We start from the raw sequence: 25,070 nt of genomic DNA on the forward strand, positions 1-25,070 counted from the left end.
GTGACAGATTGTCCAGGGTCAGCCACCAACGGAGTGAATCTCTGGTCTTTTGATCTACTTGAATCGTCGGAGACAAGTCTGTATAATCCCCATTCCACTGTCTGAGCATGCACAGTTGTAATGGTCTTAGATGAATTCGTGCAAAAGGAACTATGTCCATTGTTGCAACCATCAATCCTATTACTTCCATGCACTGCGCTATGGAAGGACGAGGAACAGAATGAAGTACTTGACAAGAGCTTAGAAGTTTTGATTTTCTGACCTCTGTCAGAAAAATCCTCATTTCTAAGGAATCTATTATTGTTCCCAAGAAGGGAACTCTTGTTGACGGGGACAGAGAACTTTTTTCTTTGTTCACCTTCCATCCGTGAGATCTGAGAAAGGCTAGGACGATGTCCGTATGAGCCTTTGCTTTTGACAGGGACGACGCTTGAATCAGGATGTCGTCCAAGTAAGGTACTACTGCAATGCCCCTTGGTCTTAGAACCGCTAGAAGGGACCCTAGTACCTTTGTGAAAATCCTTGGAGCAGTGGCTAATCCAAATGGAAGTGCCATAAACTGGTAATGCTTGTCCAGAAAAGCGAACCTTAGGAACTGATGATGTTCCTTGTGGATAGGAATATGTAGGTACGCATCCTTTAAATCCACGGTAGTCATAAATTGATTTTCCTGGATAGTAGGTAGGATCGTTCGAATAGTTTCCATTTTGAACGATGGTACCCTGAGAAATTTGTTTAGGATCTTTAGATCCAAAATTGGTCTGAATGTTCCCTCTTTTTTGGGAACTATGAACAGATTGGAATAAAATCCCATTCCTTGTTCTCTTATTGGAACTGGATGTATCACTCCCATCTTTAACAGGTCTTCTACACAATGTAAGAATGCCTGTCTCTTTATTTGGTTTGAAGATAATTGAGACCTGTGGAACCTTCCCCTTGGGGGTAGTTCCTTGAATTCCAGGAGATAACCTTGAGAAACTATTTCTAGCACCCAAGGATCCTGAACATCTCTTGCCCAAGCCTGAGCAAAGAGAGAAAGTCTGCCCCCCACTAGATCCGGTCCCGGATCAGGGGCTATCCCTTCATGCTGTTTTGGTAGCAGTGGTAGGCTTCTTGGCCTGCTTACCCTTGTTCCAGCCTTGCATTGGTTTCCAGGCTGGTTTGGGTTGTGAAGTATTACCCTCTTGCTTAGAGGATACAGAATTAGAGACTGGTCCGTTTCTGCGAAAGGGACGAAAATTAGGCTTATTATTAGCCTTAAAAGACCTATCCTGTGGGAGGGCGTGGCCCTTTCCCCCAGTGATGTCTGAAATAATCTCTTTCAAATCAGGTCCAAATTATGTTTTACCTTTGAAAGGAATGTTAAGCAATTTTGTCTTGGAAGACACATCCGCTGACCAAGACTTTAGCCAAAGCACTCTGCGCGCCACGACAGCAAACCCTGAATTTTTCGCCGCTAATCTAGCTAATTGCAAAGCGGCATCTAAAACAAAAGAGTTAGCCAATTTAAGTGCTTGAACTCTGTCCATAACCTCCTCATACGAAGATTCTTTACTGAGCGATTTTTCTAGTTCCTCGAACCAGAAACACGCTGCCGTAGTGACAGGAACAATGCATGAAATTGGTTGTAGAAGGTAACCTTGCTGTACAAAAATCTTTTTAAGCAAACCCTCTAATTTCTTATCCATAGGATCTTTGGAAGCACAACTATCTTCGATAGGAATAGTAGTTTGTTTAGAGTAGAAACCGCCCCCTCGACCTTGGGGACTGTCTGCCATAAGTCCTTTCTGGGGTCGACTATAGGAAATAATTTCTTAAATATAGGGGGGGGGACAAAAGGTATGCCGGGCCTTTCCCACTCTTTATTTACTATGTCCGCCACCCGCTTGGGTATAGGAAAAGCGTCGGGGGGCACCGGAACCTCTAGGAACTTGTCCATCTTACATAATTTCTCTGGAATGACCAAATTGTCACAATCATCCAGAGTAGATAACACCTCCTTAAGCAGTGCGCGGAGATGTTCTAATTTAAATTTAAATGTCACAACATCAGGTTCAGCTTGATGAGAAATTTTTCCTGAATCTGAAATTTCTCCATCAGACAAAACCTCCCTCATGGCCCCTTGAGATTGGTGTGAGGGTATGTCAGAACAGTTATCATCAGCGTCCTCTTGCTCTTCAGTGTTTAAAACAGAGCAATCGCACTTTCTCTGATAAGTAGGCATTTTGGATAAAAGATTTGCTATGGAGTTATCCATTACAGCCGTTAATTGTTGCATGGTAATAAGTATTGGCGCACTAGATGTACTAGGGGCCTCCTGTGTGGGCATAACTGGTGTAGACACAGTAGGGGATGATGTAGTATCATGTTTACTCCCCTCATTTGAGGAATCATCTTGGGCAATATCATTATCTGTTGCATTACTGTCCTTACTTTGTTTGGACACTATGGCACAATTATCACATAAATTTAAATGGGGAGACACATTGGCTTTCATACATATAGAACATAGCTTATCTGATGGTACAGACATGTTAAACAGGCTTAAACTTGTCAACAAAGCACAAAAAACGTTTTAAAATAAAACCGTTACTGTCACTTTAAATTTCAAACTGAAAACACTTTATTACTGAATATGTGAAAAAGTATGAAGGAATTGTTCAAAATTCACCAAAATTTCACCACAGTGTCTTAAAGCATTAAAAGTATTGCACACCAAATTTCAGAGCTTTAACCCTTAAATTAACGGAACCGGAGCCGTTTTTACATTTAACCCCTATACAGTCCCAGAATGAGGCTCTGTCTATAACTAGAAAGGCCCCCATCTGAAAAAGGTGTCCAACACAGTGCCTGCCGTTTTTTTCTAAACGTTCCCCAAGATTATAATACCAATAATTAGTTAGAATCTGCATAATATGCCTAGTAAAGCAATTGTTTTAGCCCACCAAAAAACTCTTAACCATCTCCGTGGAGATGTTGCCTGTGCAACGGCAAAGAGAATGACTGGGGTGGGCGGAGCCTAGGAGGGATCATGTGACCAGCTTTGCTGGGACTCTTTGCCATTTCCTGTTGGGGAAGAGAATATCCCACAAGTAAGGATGACGCCGTGGACCGGACACACCAATGTTGGAGAAATTAAGCTCATTGATTTGCAGGGTTTATAGTGCTAAAATGATATGCTCAAACAGATGAGAGCATGTCATTTTCACACTACAATGACCCTTTAACATGCTTATTTACTAGTGTGCCTAAAAGGGTCAGAATAAAAATAAACGCAACACAATCCCTAAATATGTAATTATTTTGGATTACCACATGAACTGCAAGTACAACACATATACCACCCTTACTGTAAGGTTCTGTTAAATGATCAGTCAGTGAGGAAAAGAACCCCCTAGACAACTGCTTACTTGTCTATCCAAAAACCTGCCCCAGCATACCTCTTCACTCTAATAAACAACAATACAGAATAAATAAGGAACTAAAGCTACTAGAACTAATTTAAATGATCATTGGTTTATAATTACATTCTAATACAGAAGTTTCACCATGATTGCGTCTTTATTTCTATATTTCATTTTCAACTTTTAGCTGAACCTTAAAGGGATACTAAACCAATTTTTTTCTTTAATGATTCAGATAGAGCATGCAATTTTAACCAACTTTCTAATTTACGCCTATTTTCAATTTTTCTTAGTTCCATTGGTATCTTTATTTAAAAAGCAGACATCGAAATCTTAGGAGCCTGACCCTGGATAGCGCTTGCTTATTGGTGGCTTCATTAAGCCACCAATCAGCAAGCGTAACCCAGGTACTGAACCAAAAATGGGCCGGATCCTAAGCTTTACATTCCTGCTTTTAAAATAAAGATACAAAGAGAACGAAGAAAAATAGATAAAAGGAGTAAATTAGAAAGTTGCTTAAAATTACATGCTCTAAATCATGAAAGAAAATTTTTTGGGTTTAGTATCCCTTTAAAAATGTCATCCATGCTGGTAAAAAAAAACAGCTGGGTAGCAACCCTACACATACACACCAACAACAAAAAGCTTTTCACTTCATTATTGACACCCTCAGCAGAAAGATGTAATGCCTTAGAGTACTGACACCCGTTGCTCTAAGTTGCACATATTTAAGCCATGAACTAAGCACAAAGACAGTATTATAAGGAAAAAAAAAGTCAAACAAATATGTGACATATTAATATATGGCTCAAGTCAAATTTATTTGGTTTTCTGAGGCCACACTTAATTTTCTGTAGGATAGTAGAACATAATATATATATATCAACAATTAAAATTATGGGGAGGCAAAAAGTGAGTTTAAAATCCTCCACTAAATACAAAATATAGAAAAAAATAACTCATTGTATAAACCATTTACAAATCTAAACAAGTCAGAAGACTTGCTTTAAACCCAGAAACTCTCTGACTACACTGTTTCCGATGCAGCAAAGGAATCTGGGTAAGATATGCAAATGAGGTTCACAATGACTCACTTCCCTTTGCCTGTCTTAAAAAGCAGGCTAAAAGTAAAAAGGTGAGTCATTGTGAACCTCATTTGCATATATTACCCAGATTCCTTTGCTGCATTGGAAACAGTGTAGTCAGAGAGTTTCTGGGTTTAAAGCAAGTCTTCTGACGTGTTTAGATTTGTAAATGGTTTACACAATGAGTTATTTATATATATATATACATATATATACACACACATACATATACACGTGACCTTCAAAAATATATAAATATATATAATAATAATATATAATATATAATATATCTAAATAGTAAATTATTATTACTTTGCATTGGTCACTTGGGTTAATGCATATGGTCTGGTAGAGAGGAAGCAGGACATAACATGGCTTGTGGTTATTATACATCTACTAATTAAATGGAATAGAGGGTGTCAGAATAACTCCGTGTATGGGGGCCCATTCCCCTTTCAAAAAAACTGAAATTATTGGGTTAAAGAAAAACACTAGCAGTTCCGTTACTAAACCAAGGTTTTATATAATTATTTAAATAGCTTGGTTATAATGGTCTTCATTTTTTTTTTTTTTTTTTAAAGATGTACTAAAAAAGGTCAAAGGGACATTAAACCCAATTTTTTTTTTCATGATTTAGAAAGAGCATGCCATTTTAAACATTTTTCTAATTTACTTCTATTGTCTAATTTGCTTCATTCTCTTGATATACTTTGCTGAAAAGCATATCTAGATAGGCTCAGTAGCTGCTGATTGGTTGCTGCACATAAATGCCTCGTCTGATTGGCTCACCCATGTGCAATGCTATTTCTTCAACAAAGGGTATCTAAAGAATGAAGAAAATTAGATAATACAAGTAAATTGGAATGTTGTTTAAAATTGTATTCTCCATCTGAATCATGAAAGAACATTTTTGGGCTTAGTGTCCCTTTAAGGGACACTAAAGTCAAAATAAAATAATTCAGATCTAGCATGTCGTTTTAAAAGACTATCCAATAAACTTCCATTACCAAATTGTGCACAGTCGTTGTACAGTATATGCACAGTTTCTGCGCACCAGCTCCTACTGAGCATGTGCAAGAGTTCACAGTGTATACGTATAGGAGTCAGTTATTGGCTAATGGCTGTTACGTGAAACAGGGGCCTTCAAATTAAAAAAACTTTATGAAAAAGGTTAGGGAAAAAAAACTAAGTGGTGCCATTGCATTGTCATTTTATTGTGTACTTGTTGGTTGTGTAATTCTACTGTATTTAATGGTCCTGATACTGAAACAGGGCTTAAAGGGACATAAAACCTAATTTTATTCTTACAGGATTCAGATAGAAAATACAATTTTAATTTTAAACAGCTTTCCAATTTACTTCTGTTATCAAATTCGCTTCATTCTCTTGATATCCTTAGTTCAAAATTGTATATGCTACCTGAATCATGAAAGAAAAATTTTGAGTTTCATATACCTTTAAATAAACAAAAGCCAAAAGTGTATTTATCATGTGTGTGTACAATTTGACTTATTCAGAAAATATCCCCAAAAAGAATAATCATGATAACTTTCTTTATACTCAACACATAACTCAGCAAGGATTTATGGGGCTTTCCCCCCCCATTTTTGTTCCACAAATTTATGATGCTATATTTAAAGGGATATGTAACCAATTTTTTTTCTTCCATGATTTAGAAAGAGCGTGCAATTTTAAACAACTTTATAATTGACTTCTATTATCTAATTTGCTTCATTCTCTTGATATTTTTGCTGAAATATATAGATAGGCTCAGTAGCTGCTGATTGGTGGCTGCACATATATGCCTCGTGTGATTAGCTCACCTGTGTGCAATTTCTTCAACAAAAGATATGTAAAAAAATTAAGCAAATTAGATAATAGAAGTAAATAGGAATGTTGTTTAAAATTGTATTCTCTATCTGAATCATGAAAAACATTTTTTGGATTTAGTGTCCCTTTAAAAACACAAAAAACAATAGACAAGTGGAAATGAATGAACAGACCGTTTTAAGAAACAATAGTAGATTGAATAAGTGGAGGAAAACCATAAGATTTTACCTGTCACTCTCAGCAGGACGAAGGGAAGGAAGGCGAAAGCTTGTATTCCGATCTAACTTTGACTGGCTCTTCGTTCTCTTGATTGACCCTTTTAGACGTTTGCTGAAGAAGCCCTTGAATGAAAAATGAGAATCAGTGAGAAAGTGGAATGTTTTGCAATTGATGGACATTACATTTTCCCACTCATAAAACCAGACAACCCAAATAAACAGACAATTGGTCCATTTACAAACTCTGGAGCTTCCTACAGTCATTATCGGGACCTATTAACTCCGGATAGAACATAATAAAATTTGCCCTGATGATAAGGAAATCTGTCATTAAGACACAAAAAAAAAGTTCCTCGGGTTACAAAACGTCCTATGTTTGAGTTAATTTAGCTGCTCTAATTGTGTTTGATTTTTTTTTTTTTTTTTTTTTTTACTGAGGTTGCTTTTTTTTTCTGTTTAAATAACTAATTTCAGATCAATACTAATTATGACAACAGAATTATATAGTAGTTCTACCAATGGAAAAGAAAATCATAAATTATGCTTACCTGATAATTTAATTTCCATCTGTGGGAGGAGAGTCCACTGCTTCATTCATTACTTGTGGGAATTAAGAACCTGGCCACCAGGAGGAGGCAAATACACCACAGCTAAAGGCTTAAATACCTCCCCCACTCCCCTCATCTCCCAGTCATTCTGCAGAGGGAACAAGGAACAGTAGGAGAAATATCAGGGTATAAATGGTGCCAGAAGATTATTAATAAATTTAAGTCCGCCCACTGGAGAAATGGTCGGGTGCAGTGGACTCTCCTCTCACAGATGGAAATTCAATTATCAGGTAAGCATAATTTATGTTTTTCATCTTAATGGGAGGAGAGTCCACTGCTTCATTCATTACTTGTGTGAACAAATACCCAAGCTCTAGAGAACACTGAATGAAAAAAACGGGAGGGTAAAAGGAGGCGGGCCCTATACTGAGTGCACCGCAGCCTGCAGAACCTCTCTCGCAAAAGCTGCTTCCGCCGAAGAAAAAATGTCACATTTATAACATTTTGCAAAAGTATGTAAGGAAGACCAAGTGGCCGCCTTACAAATCTGCTCCATGGAAGCCTCATTCTTAAAGGCCCAAGAAGAGGCCACAGTTCTAGTCGAGTGAGCCGTAATCCTCTGCAGAGGCTTGTGTCCCGCTGTCTCATATGCCAAACAGATCATACTCCTCAACCAAAAAGATAGAGAACTGGCAGAGGCCCATTGTCCCCTGCGCTTCCCTGAATAAACAACAAATAAGGACGAAGTCTGAACTCCTTTGTGGCCTGAACCACATCCAGATTATGAAGTAACCTCTCCTTCGAAGAAGAAGGGTTAGGACACAAAGAAGGAACTACTATTTCCTGATTAATGTTACGACTCAACACCACCTTGGGAAGGAATCCCAATCCAGTGCGAAGAACAGCCTTATCAGCATGAAAAACCAAGTAGGGAGGCTCACATTGCAAGGCCGCCAACTCAGAGACTCTGCGCACCGGTGCAATAGCCAGTAATAATAGGAATTTCTATGAAAGAACCTTAATGTCAAGTGCATGCATAGGCTCAAACGGAGCCCTCTGCAAGACCTTAAGAACCAAGTTTAATCTCAAAGGAGGAGCCGGATTCCTGAAAACAGGCCTGATCCTTACCAGAGCCTGAACAAAGGACTGAATGTCAGGAAGCTGCACAAGCGTCTTATGCAACAGTACAGATAAAGCCAAGATCTGTCCCCTTAGGGAATTAGCGGCAAGACCCTTATCCAGATAGTCTTGGAGAAAGGCCAAAATCATGGATACCCTGAACTTATGCCATGGATATCCTCGTTCCTCACACCAGGACAAGTAGGTCCTCCACACCTTGTGGTAGATGCGTCGAGTAACCGGCTTCCTGGCCTGTACGAGGAAGCCTTGGCTAAGACTAGACGTTCAATCACCACGCAGTCAGCCTCAGAGAATCTAGATTTTGATGTAGAAAGGGACCTTGAACCAGCAGATCCCTGTGACAAGGTAACTTCCACGGCGGAGATGACGACATTGCCACCAGATCCACAAACCACATCCTCCGCGACCACAACGGAGCAATCAGAATAGCCGAAGCGCGCTCCTGCTTGATGCGTACCACTACCCGAGGTAGAAGAGGCAATGGTGGAAATATGTCAATTAGGTTGAAGTCCCGCCAAGGCACCTATCAGTTCCGTCTGGGCATCCCTGCATCGCGACCCGTATCTGGGTAGCTTGCAATTGGGTCTGGACGCCATGAGATCTATCTCCAGCGTCCCCCATCTGCTGCAGATTTCTGCGAACATCTCGGGATGGAGGGACCATTCCCCTGGATGAAACGTCTGTCTGCTCAGAAAATCCGCTTCCCGGAATGTGGATCGCTGAGAGCAAACAATTGTGAATCTCCGCCCACTCCAGAATCCGAGATACTTCCCTCATGGCTAGGGAGCTTCTCGTCCCCCCCTGATGGTTTATGTAAGCCACTGAGGTAATGTTGTCTGACTGTAATCTGATTAATCGGGATGACCCCAGAAGGGGCCAAGCCCTCAGAGCGTTAGATATTGCTAGAAGTTCCAAAATATTTATCAGTAGACTCGATTCTTCTTGAGTCTATCTGCCCTGTGCCCTTTTTGGGAGGGAAAGCAAGCGAGACTTAGAAGTCATGTCCGCAGATCACGACTTTAGCCACAGAGCCCTGCGGGCTAAAACAGAAAAACCTGACGTTTTAGCATTCAGGCGAATAATCTGCATGTTAGCATCACAAATGAACGAATGCGCCACTCTTAAGGCCTTGATTCGTTCTAGAATTTCATCGAGAGGAGTCTCCACCTTGACCATAGCTGATAGAGCGTCACACCAGTAGGTAGCTGCACCAGCCACCGCAGCGACCGCCACCGCCGGTTGGAAAAAAAAACCCCATGAGTTGGAATATCTCCGAAGCATGGATTCCATCTTTTTATCCATGGGTTCTTTGAAAGAGGAGCTATCCTCTAGCGGAATAGTCGATCACTTAGCAAGCGTTGAGATAGCACCAATCACCTTAGGGACAGTTCCCCACAGTTCAAGCTGTGCTTCCGGAATGGGGAAAAGCTTTTTAAAAGAAGAAGAGGGGAAAAAGGTTGAACCATTCATTCTTAATGTTGTTAGCCATTTTTACTGCACTACCCTGTCCTCATAAACCCTATACAGTTTAGGAATCGGAGGTTCCTCCAGTAGTTTCGGTTCCGGAACCTCCAACGTAGAAAGCACCTCTTTCAGCAGAAAGCGCAAATGCTCCATCTTAAATTTGAAATCTGACTCCTCTGCAGACGGAGGCCTAGACGTAGCTGATTCCGACCCCGAAGCGACATCCTCCGATAAGTCAGTGTTGTCCTCCTCAGCGGATAATCTGTCAGAGACATCCAGCGGAGTCGAAGACCCCTGAGACGGATAGCAGTGATGTAGCTTCCGCTTGCGCTTAGTAGGGCGAGGCAACACTTTAATGGCCGCAGAAACCGCTGTCTGTAATTGATCAACGAAGTCTGGAGGCCAAAGGACCCCTCCCCCAGAAGGATTAGTAAGGCCTTGGGGAACTGCTTGTGTAATCAGAGATGATTGCAGGGAACGCACCTCGCGGGGTGGGGAGCCCTCAGAGGTGGACGGCTCAGTCGTACTAAATACCCTATTCTTTTTGGAAATAGCAATATTGTCAAAGCTTGTGGAACAGAGTTGAAAAGGCGGATCAACTGCAACCTCCTCACAATACACACAGTTAATGGGTTTGGATAAAGAGGAACATATTACATAACATATCAGAGTCCTCCATAGCTTGTGCCTTTATTACGGACTTCATCAAAAATAAATGGCACCTTTATATCCCAATGGCCAGGGCAGTCACCACCTCCTATGACCAGGACTACAAGAAACAGCTGTCGTCTCCTTCAAACGCAGGTCTAGAAAGAGGAAGTTGCAGAGGCCACATCCGGTCACATGGAGTGCCATGCAGGACCGCCCCTGCACTCGAGAGAAGGACGCGCCAAAAAAAACTGCCTCAATCTCTCGCTAATGAACTGTGTTCCACACTGACAGAGCCTCATCTCACACAAATGCAGTAGAAAAACACAATAAACAATATTATGAATAATAATATCCCCCCCTGTTCCACAGCCCAATTCTGAGGGTATTGCCCTAGATTCTATAAAGATAAAAGGAGCCACACTGTGACCCTGTCTTTTTGCGTTATCAAATATAAATATATATATATATATATATATATATAAATGAAACCGGAATCAACGCCGTGGAACAGAAAGACGGCCCTTCAAGTGTGACAGGGTAGTAGCATCGCTCCTGACATGGACTTGAGAGAAGAAAAGCAGGCATCAAAACTCATTGCTAATGGAGCTGTTAAACTGAGTTGGATGGTTTCGAAGAAAGACTCTCTCTGCATCTCCAGACTCTAACATTCACCCATGCTCTCACTGAGAAGCTGACAGGACTACTTAAAACTCCAGTCCCATTTTGAAGAGTACTACCTTCCATAAGAGACTACTCTGTATCTTCCGACACTTCTCTGCCAACCTCCTGTGACGAAAGGCAAAGAATGACTGGGGGATGAGAAAAGTGGGGGAGGTATTTAAGCTTTTGGCTGAGGTGTCTTTGCCTTCTCCTGGTGGCCGGGTTCTTAATTCCCACAAGTAATGAATGAAGCAGTGGACTCTCCTCCCATTAAGATGGAAAACAATAGATGTAGAAAAATTATCTATTCACTATAAAGTGATATTTAATTAATTTTAAGCATCTGCAGTACATATTGGGAATTAAAGGGACGGTAAACTTTGTTTTTAGGCACCTAAAGAAAACACTGTTCGGTGTTGTATAAATTTAGCGTATATGTTATTTACTTATTTTTAAAATTATATTTTTTTTATAATAAAAATTACCATATTCTCCCACAGTGTTGGCTGTAACCACAACCTCTGTGAAACACTTTTCCCTTGATTAGAAATTCATCCTATGGCAATCTGTAATTTATGCATATTAATTAGGTTTGTGCTTAATGACAAATTATTGACCATTATGGTCTTTATAAATCTTTACAGGTACTCATTTGGCGTGACTCTCACCATACAGAGGTAAATGATTATATTTATTTAAAGGGACAGTCAAGTCAAAATTAAACTTGCATGATTCAGATAGGGCATACCATTTTAAGCAACTTTCCAATTTGCTTTGTTCTCTTGTTGAAAGGTAAACCTAGGTAGGCTCATATGCTAATTTTTAAAGGCTTGAAGGTTGCCTGTTATCTCAGTGCTTTTGGGCAATTTTCACTTTTAGACAGTGCTAGATCATGTGTGTCATATAGATAGCATTGTGCTCATGCCTGTGGAGTTATTTATGAGTCAGCACTGATTGGCTTAAAGGCAAGTCTGTCAAAAGAACTGAAATTATGGGCAGTCTGCAGAGGCTTAGATACAAGGTAATCACATAGGTAAAAAGTATATTAATATAAGTGTTGGTTATGCAAAACTGGGGAATGTGTAATAAAGGGATTATCTATCTTTTTAAACAATAAAACATTTCAAATAGACTGTCCCTTTAACTGCCTAAGGGATAGGCGATACATATATAAACACACACACACGCAAAGGTGCAAACACACACACTAAACCACACATGTGCACACGCAATGGCGCAAAGAAGCACACTAATGCACGCATGCATTTTTATACATACAGATAAATTCTGTTGCACCTCAGGAAAAATATGCAGCCAAGAAGGAAAGTTAGGACAAGTTCTTAAAACGCAAGCAGAAGTTGTGATATCATTTTAAAGGGATACACATACACTAAGCTTAAACAAAGTTTAAAACTGAATATAATTATATTAAAGAGTTATCGATCCAACATGGTGGGAAATATGAAAGCATTTAATGCATTCCCCGAATACAATAAGATTTGAACATTTGGTCCAGACTAATCATATTAAGTTATTGCTCTAGTGCAGTATCAGTAGCCGAAGAAAATGATTTAACAAAAGTAATTTAAAACTAAAAGACAAAAATCGAGAAAAAGCCAGCCAGACCAAGCGCAGGTCCAGTAAAATCTGAGACAGGAAACAACTAATACAATTTCTTTGCTGCTCGTAGGTTTTTAGACTATTGAAAAAATAAAATGGTCTATGTGTTGTACAAATGTTTTAATGCACCAGATAATCTTAAAGGGACACTGAACCCAAATGTTATCTTCCGTGATTCAGATAGAGCATTCAATTTTAAGCAACTTTCTAATTTACTTATATTATCAAATTTTCTTCATTCTCTTGGTATCTTTATTTGAAATGCAAGAATGTATGTTTAGATGCCGGCCCATATTGGTGAACAACCTGTGTTGTTCTTGCCAATTGGTGGATAAATTCATCCACCAATAAAAAAAAGTGCTGTCCAGAGTTCTTAACCAAATAGAGATTAGATGCCTTCTTTTTCAAATAAAGATAGCAAGAGAACAAAGAAAAATTGATAAAAGGAGTACATTAGAAAGTTGCTTAAAATTGCATGCTCTATCTGAATCACGAAATAATTTTTTTGGGTTCAGTGTCCCTTTAAAGGGACAGTCTAGTAAAAAAAACATAATTTATTTAAGAACTTACCTGATAAATTCATTTCTTTCATATTGGCAAGAGTCCATGAACTAGTGACATATGGGATATACAATCCTACCAGGAGGGGCAAAGTTTCCCAAACCTCAAAATGCCTATAAATACACCCCTCATCACACCCACAATTCAGTTTAACTAATAGCCAAGCAGTGGGGTGATAAAGAAAGGAGTAGAAAGCATCAACAAAGGAAATTTGGAAATAATTGTGCTTTATACAAAAAATCATAACCACCATAAAAAGGGTGGGCCTCATGGACTCTTGCCAATATGAAAGAAATGAATTTATCAGGTAAGTTCTTACATAAATTATGTTTTCTTTCATGTAATTGGCAAGAGTCCATGAGCTAGTGACATATGGGATATCAATACCCAAGATGTGGAGTCTTCCACTCAAGAGTCACTAGAGAGGGAGGGAATAAAAATAAAAAACAGCCATATTCCGCTGAAAAAATTAATCCACAACCCAAAAAAATAAGTTTATTTTCATTTTTGAAAGAAAAAACTTAAATCAAAAGCAGAAGAATCAAACTGAAACAGCTGCCTGAAGAACTTTTCTACCAAAAACTGCTTCCGAAGAAGCAAATACATCAAAACGGTAGAATTTAGTAAATGTATGCAAAGAGGACCAAGTCGCCGCTTTGCAAATCTGATCAACTGAAGCTTCATTCTTAAAAGCCCACAAAGTGGAGACTGATCTAGTAGAATGAGCTGTAATTCTCTGAGGAGGGGCCTGACCAGACTCCAAATAAGCTTGATGAATCAAAAGTTTCAACCAAGAAGCCAGGGAAATAGCAGAAGCCTTCTGACCTTTCCTAGGACCAGAAAATAAAACAAATAGACTGGAAGTTTTCCTGAAATCTTTAGTAGCTTCCACATAATATTTCAAAGCTCTTACCACATCCAAAGAATGTAAGGATCTCTCCAAAGAATTCTTAGGATTAGGACATAAGGAAGGGACAACAATTTCTCTACTAATGTTGTTAGAATTCACAACCTTAGATAAAAATTGAAAAGAAGTCCGCAAAACTGCCTTATCCTGATGAGAAATCAGAAAAGGAGACTCACAAGAAAGAGCAGATAACTCAGAAACTCTTCTAGCAGAAGAGATGGCCAAAAGGACCAACACTTTCCAAGAAAGTAGTTTAATGTCTAAAGAATGCATAGGTTCAAATGGAGGAGCCTGTAAAGCCTTCAGAACCAAATTAAGACTCCAAGGAGGAGAAATTGACTTAATGACAGGCTTAATACGAATTAAAGCCTATACAAAACAGTGTATATCAGGAAGTATAGCAATCTTTCTGTGAAATCAAACAGAAAGAGCGGAGATTTGTCCTTTCAAGGAACCTGCAGACAAACCCTTATCCAAACCATCCTGAAGGAACTGTAAAATTCTAGGAATTCTAAAAGAATGCCAGGAGAATTTATGAGAAGAACACCATGAAATGTAAGTCTTCCAAACTCTATAATAAATCTTTCTAGAGACAGATTTACGAGCTTGTAACATAGTATTAATCACTGAATCAGAGAAACCTCTATGACTTAGAACTAAGCGTTCAATTTCCATACCTTCAAATTTAATGATTTGAAATCCTGATGGAAAAACGGACCTTGAGATAGTAGGTCCGGCCGTAACGGAAGTGGCCAAGGCGGGCAACTGGACATCCGAACCAGATCCGCATACCAAAAACCTGTGTGGCCATGCTGGAGCCACCAGCAACACAAAAGACTGTTCCATGATGATTTTGGACATCACTCTTGGAAGGAGAACTAGAGGCGGGAAGATGTAAGCAGGATGATAACACCAAGGAAGTGTCAGATCATCCACTGCTTCCGCCTGAACATCCCTGGACCAGGACAGGTATCTGGGGAGTTTCTTGTTTAGATGAGAGGCCATGAGATCTATCTCTGGAAGACCCCACATCTCAACAATCTGAGAAAACACATCTGGATGGAGAGACCACTCCCCTGGATGTAAAGTCTGGCGGCTGAGATAATCTGCCTCCCAATTGTCTACACCTGGGATATGCACCGCAGAGATTAGACAGGAGCTGGAACTGTGAGTCCCACCCTGATGATTGACATAAGCCACAGTTGTGATATTGTCTGTCTGTAAAGAGGCAAACATCAATGTGGTATTGAAACAATGAAAAAATTTGGCGCCGGAAATGACACACTCGCGTCACTAATGACGCCACCATGTGAAAGGTCTCGGCGTCATGTATGACGCCGGAAATGACGAAGTTGCTTCATAAACGTATTTTTTCGCGCCAAAAATATTTTTGCGCCAAGAATGACGCAATAAAGTTTAGCATTTGACGCACCCGCGGGCCTAATACCCGCAATAGCAAGAAGTAGTCAATTGAAAAAAAGACTATAAATCCCAGGTAAGAAATAAATTTCTTAAAATGTTTATATTCCCAAAATATGAAACGGACAGTCTGCTGAAGGAAATACATGAACCTGACTCATGGCAAATATAAGTACAATACATATATTTAGAACTTTATATAAATGCATAAAGTGCCAAACCATAGCTGAGGTGTCTTAAAGGGACAGTCAACACCAGAATTTTTGTTGTTTTAGAAGATAGATAATCCCTTTATTACCCATTCCCCAGTTTTGCATAACCAACACAGTTATAATAATACACGTTTTACCTCTGTAATTATCTTGTATCTAAGCTTCTGCTGACTGCCCCCTTATTTCAGTTCTTTTGACAGACATGCAGTTTAGCCAATCAGTGCTCACTCCTAGGTCACTTTACGTGCATGAGCTTAATGTTATCTATATGAAACATGTGAACTAATGCCCTCTAGTGGTCAAAATGTATTCAGATTAGAGGCAGTCTTCAAGGTCTAAGAAATTAGCATATGAACCGCCTAGTTTTAGCTTTCAACTAAGAATACCAAGAGAACAAAGCAAAATTGGTGATAAAAGTAATTGGGAAGTTGTTTAAAATTGCATGCCCTATTTAAAACATGAAAGTTCTTTTTGGACTTGACTGTCCCTTTAAGTAATAAAAAACATACTTAACAAAAAACACCCATCCACATATAGCAGATAGCCAAACCAGTACTAAAACAGTTATTAGTAGAGGTAATGGTAAATTGAGAGTATATCGTCAATCTGAAAAGGGAGGTAGGAGATGAATCTCTATGACCGATAACAGAGAACCTATGAAATAGACCCCCGTTAGGGAAATCATCGTATTCGAATAAGTGATACTCCCTTCACAACCCTCTGACATTCGCTGCACTCTGAGAGGAATCGGGCTTCAACAATGCTGAGAAGCGCATATCAACGTAGAAATCTTAGCACAAACTTACATCACCACCTCCATAGGAGGCAAAGTTTGTAAAACTGAATTGTGGGTGTGGTGAGGGGTGTATTTATAGGCATTTTGAGGTTTGGGAAACTTTGCCCCTCCTGGTAGGATTGTATATCCCATATGTCACTAGCTCATGGACTCTTGCCAATTAAATGAAAGAAATAAACTTTCATGATTCAGATAGAGAAAGGTTTTCAAACCTTTCCTCAGACCTCTCTAACAGGCCACTTTTTGTGGATATCTGAACTAGAGCACAGGTGAAAAAAAAAGCTGATTAGTAAACATGGTTATTTTACCTGCTCTCAACCAAGGTTATCCAGAAAACCTGGCCTGTTGGGGAGGTTTGAGTTGAAAACCAATCAGATAGGGCATGTAATTTTAAACAACTTTCAAGTTACTTTTATCACCAATTTTGCTTTGTTCTCTTGGTATTCTTAGTTGAAAGCTAAACCTAGGCTCATATGCTAATGTCTTAGCCAATGAAGGCCACCTCTTATCTGAATGCATTTTGACAAGTTTTTCACAACTAGAAGACGTTAGCTCAGGTGTGCCATATAGATAAACATTGTGCTCATGCCCTTGGAGTTACCACTGATTAGCTAAAATGCAAGTCTGGCAAAAGAACTGAAATAAGGGGACAGTCTGCAGAGGCTTAGATACAAGGTGATCACAGAGGTAATAAGGGCTCGATTTATCAAAGCCCTACGGCTGCAAGTTCTCATAATAACCTGCTTGCCGTATTTAACAAGCAGCGGTCACCAGACCGCTGCTTCCCTAACCTCTTCGCCACCTCTAAGGTGGCTAAATTCAATCTCCGCGGTCTAGTCCTGCCCGCGCGTGATGGGCTGTGCGCGGGCAGGGGGCGGGATTGCACGCGAGCGCAAAAACAGAATTTATGCTTACCTGATAAATTACTTTCTCCAACGGTGTGTCCGGTCCACGGCGTCATCCTTACTTGTGGGAATATCTCTTCCCCAACAGGAAATGGCAAAGAGTCCCAGCAAAGCTGGCCATATAGTCCCTCCTAGGCTCCGCCCACCCCAGTCATTCGACCGACGGACAGGAGGAAAAATATAGGAGAAACCATATGGTACCGTGGTGACTGTAGTTAGAGAAAATAATTCATCAGACCTGATTAAAAAACCAGGGCGGGCCGTGGACCGGACACACCGTTGGAGAAAGTAATTTATCAGGTAAGCATAAATTCTGTTTTCTCCAACATTGGTGTGTCCGGTCCACGGCATCATCCTTACTTGTGGGAACCAATACCAAAGCTTTAGGACACGGATGAAGGGAGGGAGCAAATCAGGTTACCTAAACGGAAGGCACCACGGCTTGCAAAACCTTTCTCCCAAAAATAGCCTCTGAAGAAGCAAAAATATCAAATTTGTAAAATTTGGCAAAAGTGTGCAGTGAAGACCAATTCGCTGCCTTGGCAGAAGCCTCGATCTTGAAGGCCCATGTGGAAGCCACAGCCCTAGTGGAGTGAGCTGTGATTCTTTCAGGAGGCTGCCGTCCGGCAGTCTCGTAAGCCAATCGGACGATGCTTTTAAGCCAAAAGGAAAGAGAGGTAGAAGTCGCTTTTTGACCTCTCCTTTTACCAGAATAGACGACAAACAGAGAAGATGTTTGTCTGAAATCTTTTGTAGCCTCTAAATAGAATTTTAGAGCACGGACTAAGTCCAAATTGTGTAACAAACGTTCCTTCTTTGAAACTGGATTCGGACACAAAGAAGGTACAACGATCTCCTGGTTAATATTTTTGTTAGAAACAACCTTTGGAAGAAAACCAGGCTTAGTACGCAAAACCACCTTATCTGCATGGAACACCAGATAGGGCGGAGAACACTGCAGAGCAGATAACTCTAGCAGAAGAAATAGCAACCAAAAACAAAACTTTCCAAGATAATAACTTAATATCTATGGAATGTAGAGGTTCAAACGGAACCCCTTGAAGAACTGAAAGAACTAGATTTAGACTCCAGGGAGGAGTCAAAGGTCTGTAAACAGGCTTGATCCTAACCAGAGCCTGAACAAATGCTTGAACATCTGGCACAGCTGCCAGTCGTTTGTGTAGTAAGACAGATAAAGCAGAAATCTGTCCCTTTAGAGAACTCGCAGATAATCCTTTATCCAAACCTTCTTGCAGAAAGGAAAGAATCTTAGGAATTTTTATCTTATTCCATGGGAATCCCTTGGATTCACACCAACAGATATATCTTTTCCATATTTTATGGTAAATCTTTCTAGTTACCGGTTTTCTGGCCTGAACCAGAGTATCTATCACAGAATCTGAAAACCCACGCTTTGATAGAATCAAGCGTTCAATCTCCAAGCCGTCAGCTGGAGGGAGATCAGATTTGGATGTTCGAATGGACCCTGAACAAGAAGGTCCTGTCTCAAAGGTAGCTTCCATGGTGGAACCAATGACATATTCACCAGGTCTGCATACCAAGTCCTGCGTGGCCACGCAGGAGCTATCAAGATCACTGAGGCCCTCTCCTGCTTGATCCTGGCTACCAGCCTGGGAATGAGAGGAAGCGGTGGAAACACGTAGGCTAGGTTGAAGGTCCAAGGCGCTACTAGTGCATCCACTAGAGTCGCCTTGGGATCCCTGGATCTGGACCAGTAGCAAGGAACCTTGAAGTTCTGACGAGACGCCATCAGATCCATGTCTGGAATGCCCCATAATTTAGTCAACTGGGCAAAGATCTCCGGGTGGAGTTCCCACTCCCCCGGATGGAATGTCTGACGACTCAGATAATCCGCTTCCCAGTTTTCCACACCTGGGATGTGGATCGCAGATAGATGGCAGGAGTGATCCTCCGCCCATTGTATTATTTTGGTCACTTCTTTCAGCGCCAGGGAACTCCTTGTTCCCCCCTGATGATTGATATACGCAACAGTCGTCATGTTGTCTGATTGGAATCTTATGAATCTGGCCTTTGCAAGCTGAGGCCAAGCCCTGAGAGCATTGAATATCGCTCTTAGTTCCAGAATGTTTATCGGGAGAAGAGACTCTTCCCGAGACCATGGTCCCTGAGCTTTCAGGGATTCCCAGACCGCGCCCCAGCCCACTAGACTGGCGTCGGTCGTGACAATGACCCACTCTGGTCTGCGGAAGCTCATTCCCTGGGATAGGTGGCCCAGGGTTAGCCACCAACGGAGTGAATCTCTGGTCTTCTGATCTACTTGAATCACTGGAGACAAGTCTGTATAGTCCCCATTCCACTGTTTCAGCATGCACAGTTGTAATGGTCTTAGATGAATTCGCGCAAAAGGAACTATGTCCATTGCTGCAACCATCAACCCTACTACTTCCATGCACTGAGCTATGGAAGGACGTGGAACAGAGTGAAGAACTTGACAAGCGCTTAGAAGTTTTGACTTTCTGACATCTGTCAGAAAAATCCTCATTTCTAAGGAATCTATTATTGTTCCCAAGAAGGGAACTCTTGTTGACGGAGACAGAGAACTTTTTTCTATGTTCACCTTCCATCCGTGAGATCTGAGAAAGGCCAGAACGATGTCTGTATGAGCCTTTGCTTTTGAAAGAGACGACGCTTGTATTAGAATGTCGTCCAAGTATGGTACTACTGCAATGCCCCTCGGTCTTAGAACCGCTAGAAGGGACCCGAGTACCTTTGTGAAAATTCTTGGAGCAGTGGCTAATCCGAATGGGAGGGCCACAAACTGGTAATGTTTGTCCAGAAAGGCGAACCTTAGGAACTGATGATGTTCTTTGTGGATAGGAATATGTAGGTACGCATCCTTTAGATCCACGGTAGTCATAAATTGACCTTCCTGGATAGTGGGTAGAATCGTTCGAATGGTTTCCATCTTGAACGATGGTACCCTGAGAAATTTGTTTAGGATCTTTAAATCCAAAATCGGTCTGAAGGTTCCCTCTTTTTTGGGAACTACGAACAGATTTGAATAAAATCCCATTCCTTGTTCCGTTATTGGAACTTGGTGTATCACTCCCATCTTTAACAGGTCTTCTACACAATGTAAGAATGCCTGTCTCTTTATTTGGTTTGAGGATAAGTGAGACATGTGGAACCTTCCCCTTGGGGGTAGTTCCCTGAATTCCAGAAGATAACCCTGAGAAACTATTTCTAGCGTCCAGGGATCCTGAACATCTCTTGCCCAAGCCTGAGCAAAGAGAGAGAGTCTGCCCCCTACTAGATCCGGTCCCGGATCGGGGGCTAATCCTTCATGCTGTTTTGTTAGCAGCAGCAGGCTTCTTGGCCTGCTTACCCTTGTTCCAGCCTTGCATAGGTTTCCAGGCTGGTTTAGGCTGTGAGGCATTACCCTCTTGCTTAGAGGATGCAGAATTAGAGGCCGGTCCGTTCCTGAAATTGCGAAAGGAACGAAAATTAGACTTATTCTTGGCCTTGAAAGGCCTATCTTGTGGAAGGGCGTGGCCCTTTCCCCCAGTGATGTCTGAGATAATCTCTTTCAATTCTGGCCCAAAGAGAGTTTTACCTTTGAAAGGGATGTTAAGCAATTTTGTCTTGGATGATACATCCGCTGACAAAGACTTTAGCCAAAGCGCTCTGCGCCACAATTGCAAACCCTGAATTTTTTGCCGCTAATCTAGCTAATTGCAAAGCAGCATCTAAAATAAAGGAGTTAGCCAACTTAAGTGCGTGAACTCTGTCCATAACCTCCTCATATGGAGTCTCTCTACTGAGCGACTTTTCTAGTTCCTCGAACCAGAACCACGCTGCTGTAGTGACAGGAACAATGCACGAAATGGGTTGTAGAAGGTAACCTTGCTGTACAAAAATCTTTTTAAGCAAACCTTCCAATTTTTTATCCATAGGATCTTTGAAAGCACAACTATCCTCAATAGGAATAGTAGTGCGCTTGTTTAGAGTAGAAACTGCCCCCTCGACCTTAGGGACTGTCTGCCATAAGTCCTTTCTGGGGTCGACCATAGGAAATAATTTCTTAAATATAGGTGGGGGAACAAAAGGTATGCCGGGCTTCTCCCACTCCTTATTCACTATGTCCGCCACCCGCTTGGGTATAGGAAAAGCGTCGGGGTGCACTGGAACCTCTAGAAACTTGTCCATCCTGCATAATTTCTCTGGAATGACCAAGTTGTCACAATCATCCAGAGTAGATAACACCTCCTTAAGCAGTGCGCGGAGATGTTCTAATTTAAATTTAAATGTCACAACATCAGGTTCAGCTTGTTGAGAAATTTTTCCTGAATCTGAAATTTCCCCATCTGACAAAACCTCCCTCATGGCCCCTTCAGATTGGTGTGAGGGTATGACAGAACAATTATCATCAGCGCCCTCCTGCTCTTCAGTGATTAAAACAGAGCAATCGCGCTTTCTCTGATATGCAGGCATTTTGGATAAAATATTTGCTATGGAGTTATCCATTACAGCCGTCAATTGTTGCATGGTAATAAGCATTGGTGCGCTAGAAGTACTAGGGGCCTCCTGCGTGGGCAAAACTGGTGTAGACACAGTAGGAGATGATGTAGTATCATGTCTACTCCCCTCATCTGAGGAATCATCTTGGGCAATTTCATTATCTGTGGCAGTACTGTCCTTACTTTGTTTGGACGCTATGGCACAATTATCACACAATTTTGAATGGGGAGACACATTGGCTTTCATACATATAGAACATAGCTTATCCGAAGGCACAGACATGTTAAACAGGCTTAAACTTGTCAATAAAGCACAAAAACCGTTTTAAAACAAAACCGTTACTGTCTCTTTAAATTTTAAACAGAGCACACTTTATTACTGAATATGTGAAAAAGTATGAAGGAATTGTTCAAAATTTACCAAAATTTCACCACAGTGTCTTAAAGCATTAAGAGTATTGCACACCAATTTTCAGAGCTTTAACCCTTAAAATAACGAAACCGGAGCCGGTTACAAATTTAACCCCTATACAGTCCCAACTACAGCCTTTGCTGTGACTTTATCAAGCCCAGAGGGGAATACGATACCAAATGACGCCTTCTAGAAACTTTTCCAACCACTTTCAGGTCCTCACACATGCATCTGCATGTCTTGCTCTCAAAAACAACTGCGCAGTAATGGCGCGAAAATGAGGCTCAGCCTACAACTGGAAAGGCCCTCCCTGACTGGAAAAGGTGTCTAACATAGTGCCTGACGTTAAAAAACGTTCCCCAAGTTTATAAGTGTGAATTATCAGCATAAACATGTATAAAATGTCCAAATAAAGCAATCGATTTAGCCCATAAAAGTGTCTACCAGTTTTATAGCCCATATTAAGCCCTTTATTCTGTTTGAGACTAAGAAAATGGCTTACCGGTCCCCATGAGGGGAAATGACAGCCTTCCAGCATTACACAGTCTTGTTAGAAATATGGCTAGTGATACCTTAAGCAGAAAAGTCTGCTAACTGTTTCCCCCAACTGAAGTTACTTCATCTCAACAGTCCTATGTGGAAACAGCAATCGATTTTAGTTACTGTCTGCTAAAATCATCTTCCTCTCACAAACAGAAATCTTCATCTTTTTCTGTTTCAGAGTAAATAGTACATACCAGCACTATTTTAAAATAACAAACTCTTGATAGTAGAATAATAAAACTACATTTAAACACCACATACTCTTAACCATCTCCGTGGAGATGTTGCCTGTGCAACGGCAAAGAGAATGACTGGGGTGGGCGGAGCCTAGGAGGGACTATATGGCCAGCTTTGCTGGGACTCTTTGCCATTTCCTGTTGGGGAAGAGATATTCCCACAAGTAAGGATGACGCCGTGGACCGGACACACCAATGTTGGAGAAATAGCGCTCGCGTGCAATGGTAATTTTCTGCGGGGAAATTCACCCCGACACAGGCGAGCTGAGGCGTACAGGGGCGCGTATATGCGCCCCCTGTCCGCCTCAGCTTTAATAAATCAAGCCCTAAGTGTCTTAATATAACTGTGTTAGTAATGCAAAACTGGGGAATGGGTAATAAAGGGATTTCTATCTTTTTAAACAATACAAATTCTGGTGTAGACTGTCCCTTTAATAACAACAGAATTGCATCACATTTATCAATATTTTGGATGCTTTTTTCTTTAAATTTCATTGTTGGTAAACCCGTGGGTGTTAACGCACATTAAAAATGAGTCACAAAGAGAAGCATTTTGAGCATCAGTTATCTATAACAAGCCTAACAAGTACTAGTCACCGAGTCCTCGACTCAAGCTTTTTACAGATTTTATTTTACAATCCAGTTCACTTATATTAAAATGTATCTCTTTCTTTCGGAAACCTTTGTTAAAATTTAAAGGGAAAGTGTACTGTAAAAATATTCTCCCTTTTAATGTGTTTTCAAATGATCTATTTTTATCTGCTATAATGTATTACATTGTTTACAAATAGCTCCATTACCTTTATTTTGTCATTTGAAATAACCAGTTTTTCAGCTGAACCCATCATTTATAATTTAATAGGACATGAAACCCCAAACCATTTTAAATAACTTTTCAATTTACATTTATTGACAAATTTGCCTTATTTTCTTGGTATCCTTTGTTGAAGGAGCAGCAATACACTACTGGGAGCTAGCTGAACACATTGGGTGAGCCAATGACAAGAGGTATAGATATACTGCTGCATATGCAGCCACAATTAGCTGTTAGCTCCCAGTAGTGCATTGCTTCTCCTGAGTCTACCAAGGAATGCTTTTCAACCAAGGATACTAAAATTATGAAGAAAATTAGATGATAGAAGCGAATTTAAAAGTTATTTAAAATTAGGCATGTGCAATTGGATCATTCGTGACAATCCGAATGCAAAAGGGAATGCGGCCGGTCACAGCATTCGGCTCTGTTTGAGATGGATTTCTCCTTGTGAAAGTGCAACATACTAAGATCTAGATTTGCACAGAACTTAGTGTGTTGAATTTTCAAAGGAAGAAATCCGTCTCGAAAAAGAGCCGAATGCCGTGAGTGGTTGCCTTTATTTGCATTTGGGTTCATCATGAATGACCTTTTTAAAATTGCATGCTCTATCTGAATCATTTTAATGCAAGTTTAATTTTGAATTAAATGTCCCTTTAAAATGCCAATACTGCTGTAATGGTTTCAGAAAAGCTATGTAAACAAAACAGAGGCATCAGGAAAAAAAAATCTCATAGCGGGGGGTATGGGTAACAGGAGTCCAGACCTTTTTAAAAGGCAGTCCTACACTAACTTTAAATACAGTGGCTGACACCAAGGGGTCGATTTATCAAACTTCGGCCAACAGGGGCGTACATATGTGCCCCTGTCTGCCGCATCTCGCCTCTGGTGGGCTGAATTCCGCTGCCAGAATTCAGCATTGCACAAGAACGCTATTTTGAGCTCTTGTGCAACGCCACCCCCCTGCCCGCACACAGTCAATTACATTGGGGCAGGAGCTGTCAATCTTCCCAGTCGGATGAGACCGGGGAGATTGAAATTCTCCACCTAAGAGGTGTCGAAGAGGTCAGGGAAGCAGCGGTCTGATAACCACCGCTTGTTAGATACTGACTGCAGGGTTCTCTTGTGAGAACCTGCAGTCGTAGGTGG

General features: G+C 40.8%; 1 protein-coding gene across 4 annotated transcripts in view; it reads right to left on the reverse strand.

Moving 5' to 3' along the window:
* The window catches only part of RASAL2 (RAS protein activator like 2), a 516,482-nt gene that overhangs the window by 106,272 nt on the left and 385,140 nt on the right, over positions 1-25,070 (reverse strand). For all 4 annotated transcript variants that reach the window (XM_053693294.1, XM_053693295.1, XM_053693293.1 and 1 more), the window contains one exon: positions 6,548-6,660. In XM_053693294.1, coding sequence (XP_053549269.1) covers positions 6,548-6,660 — 113 coding nt within the window. The remainder of the gene's footprint in view (positions 1-6,547; positions 6,661-25,070) is intronic.

This window comes from Bombina bombina, chromosome 10 (assembly GCF_027579735.1).
Source record: "Bombina bombina isolate aBomBom1 chromosome 10, aBomBom1.pri, whole genome shotgun sequence".
Lineage (NCBI taxonomy): Eukaryota > Metazoa > Chordata > Amphibia > Anura > Bombinatoridae > Bombina > Bombina bombina.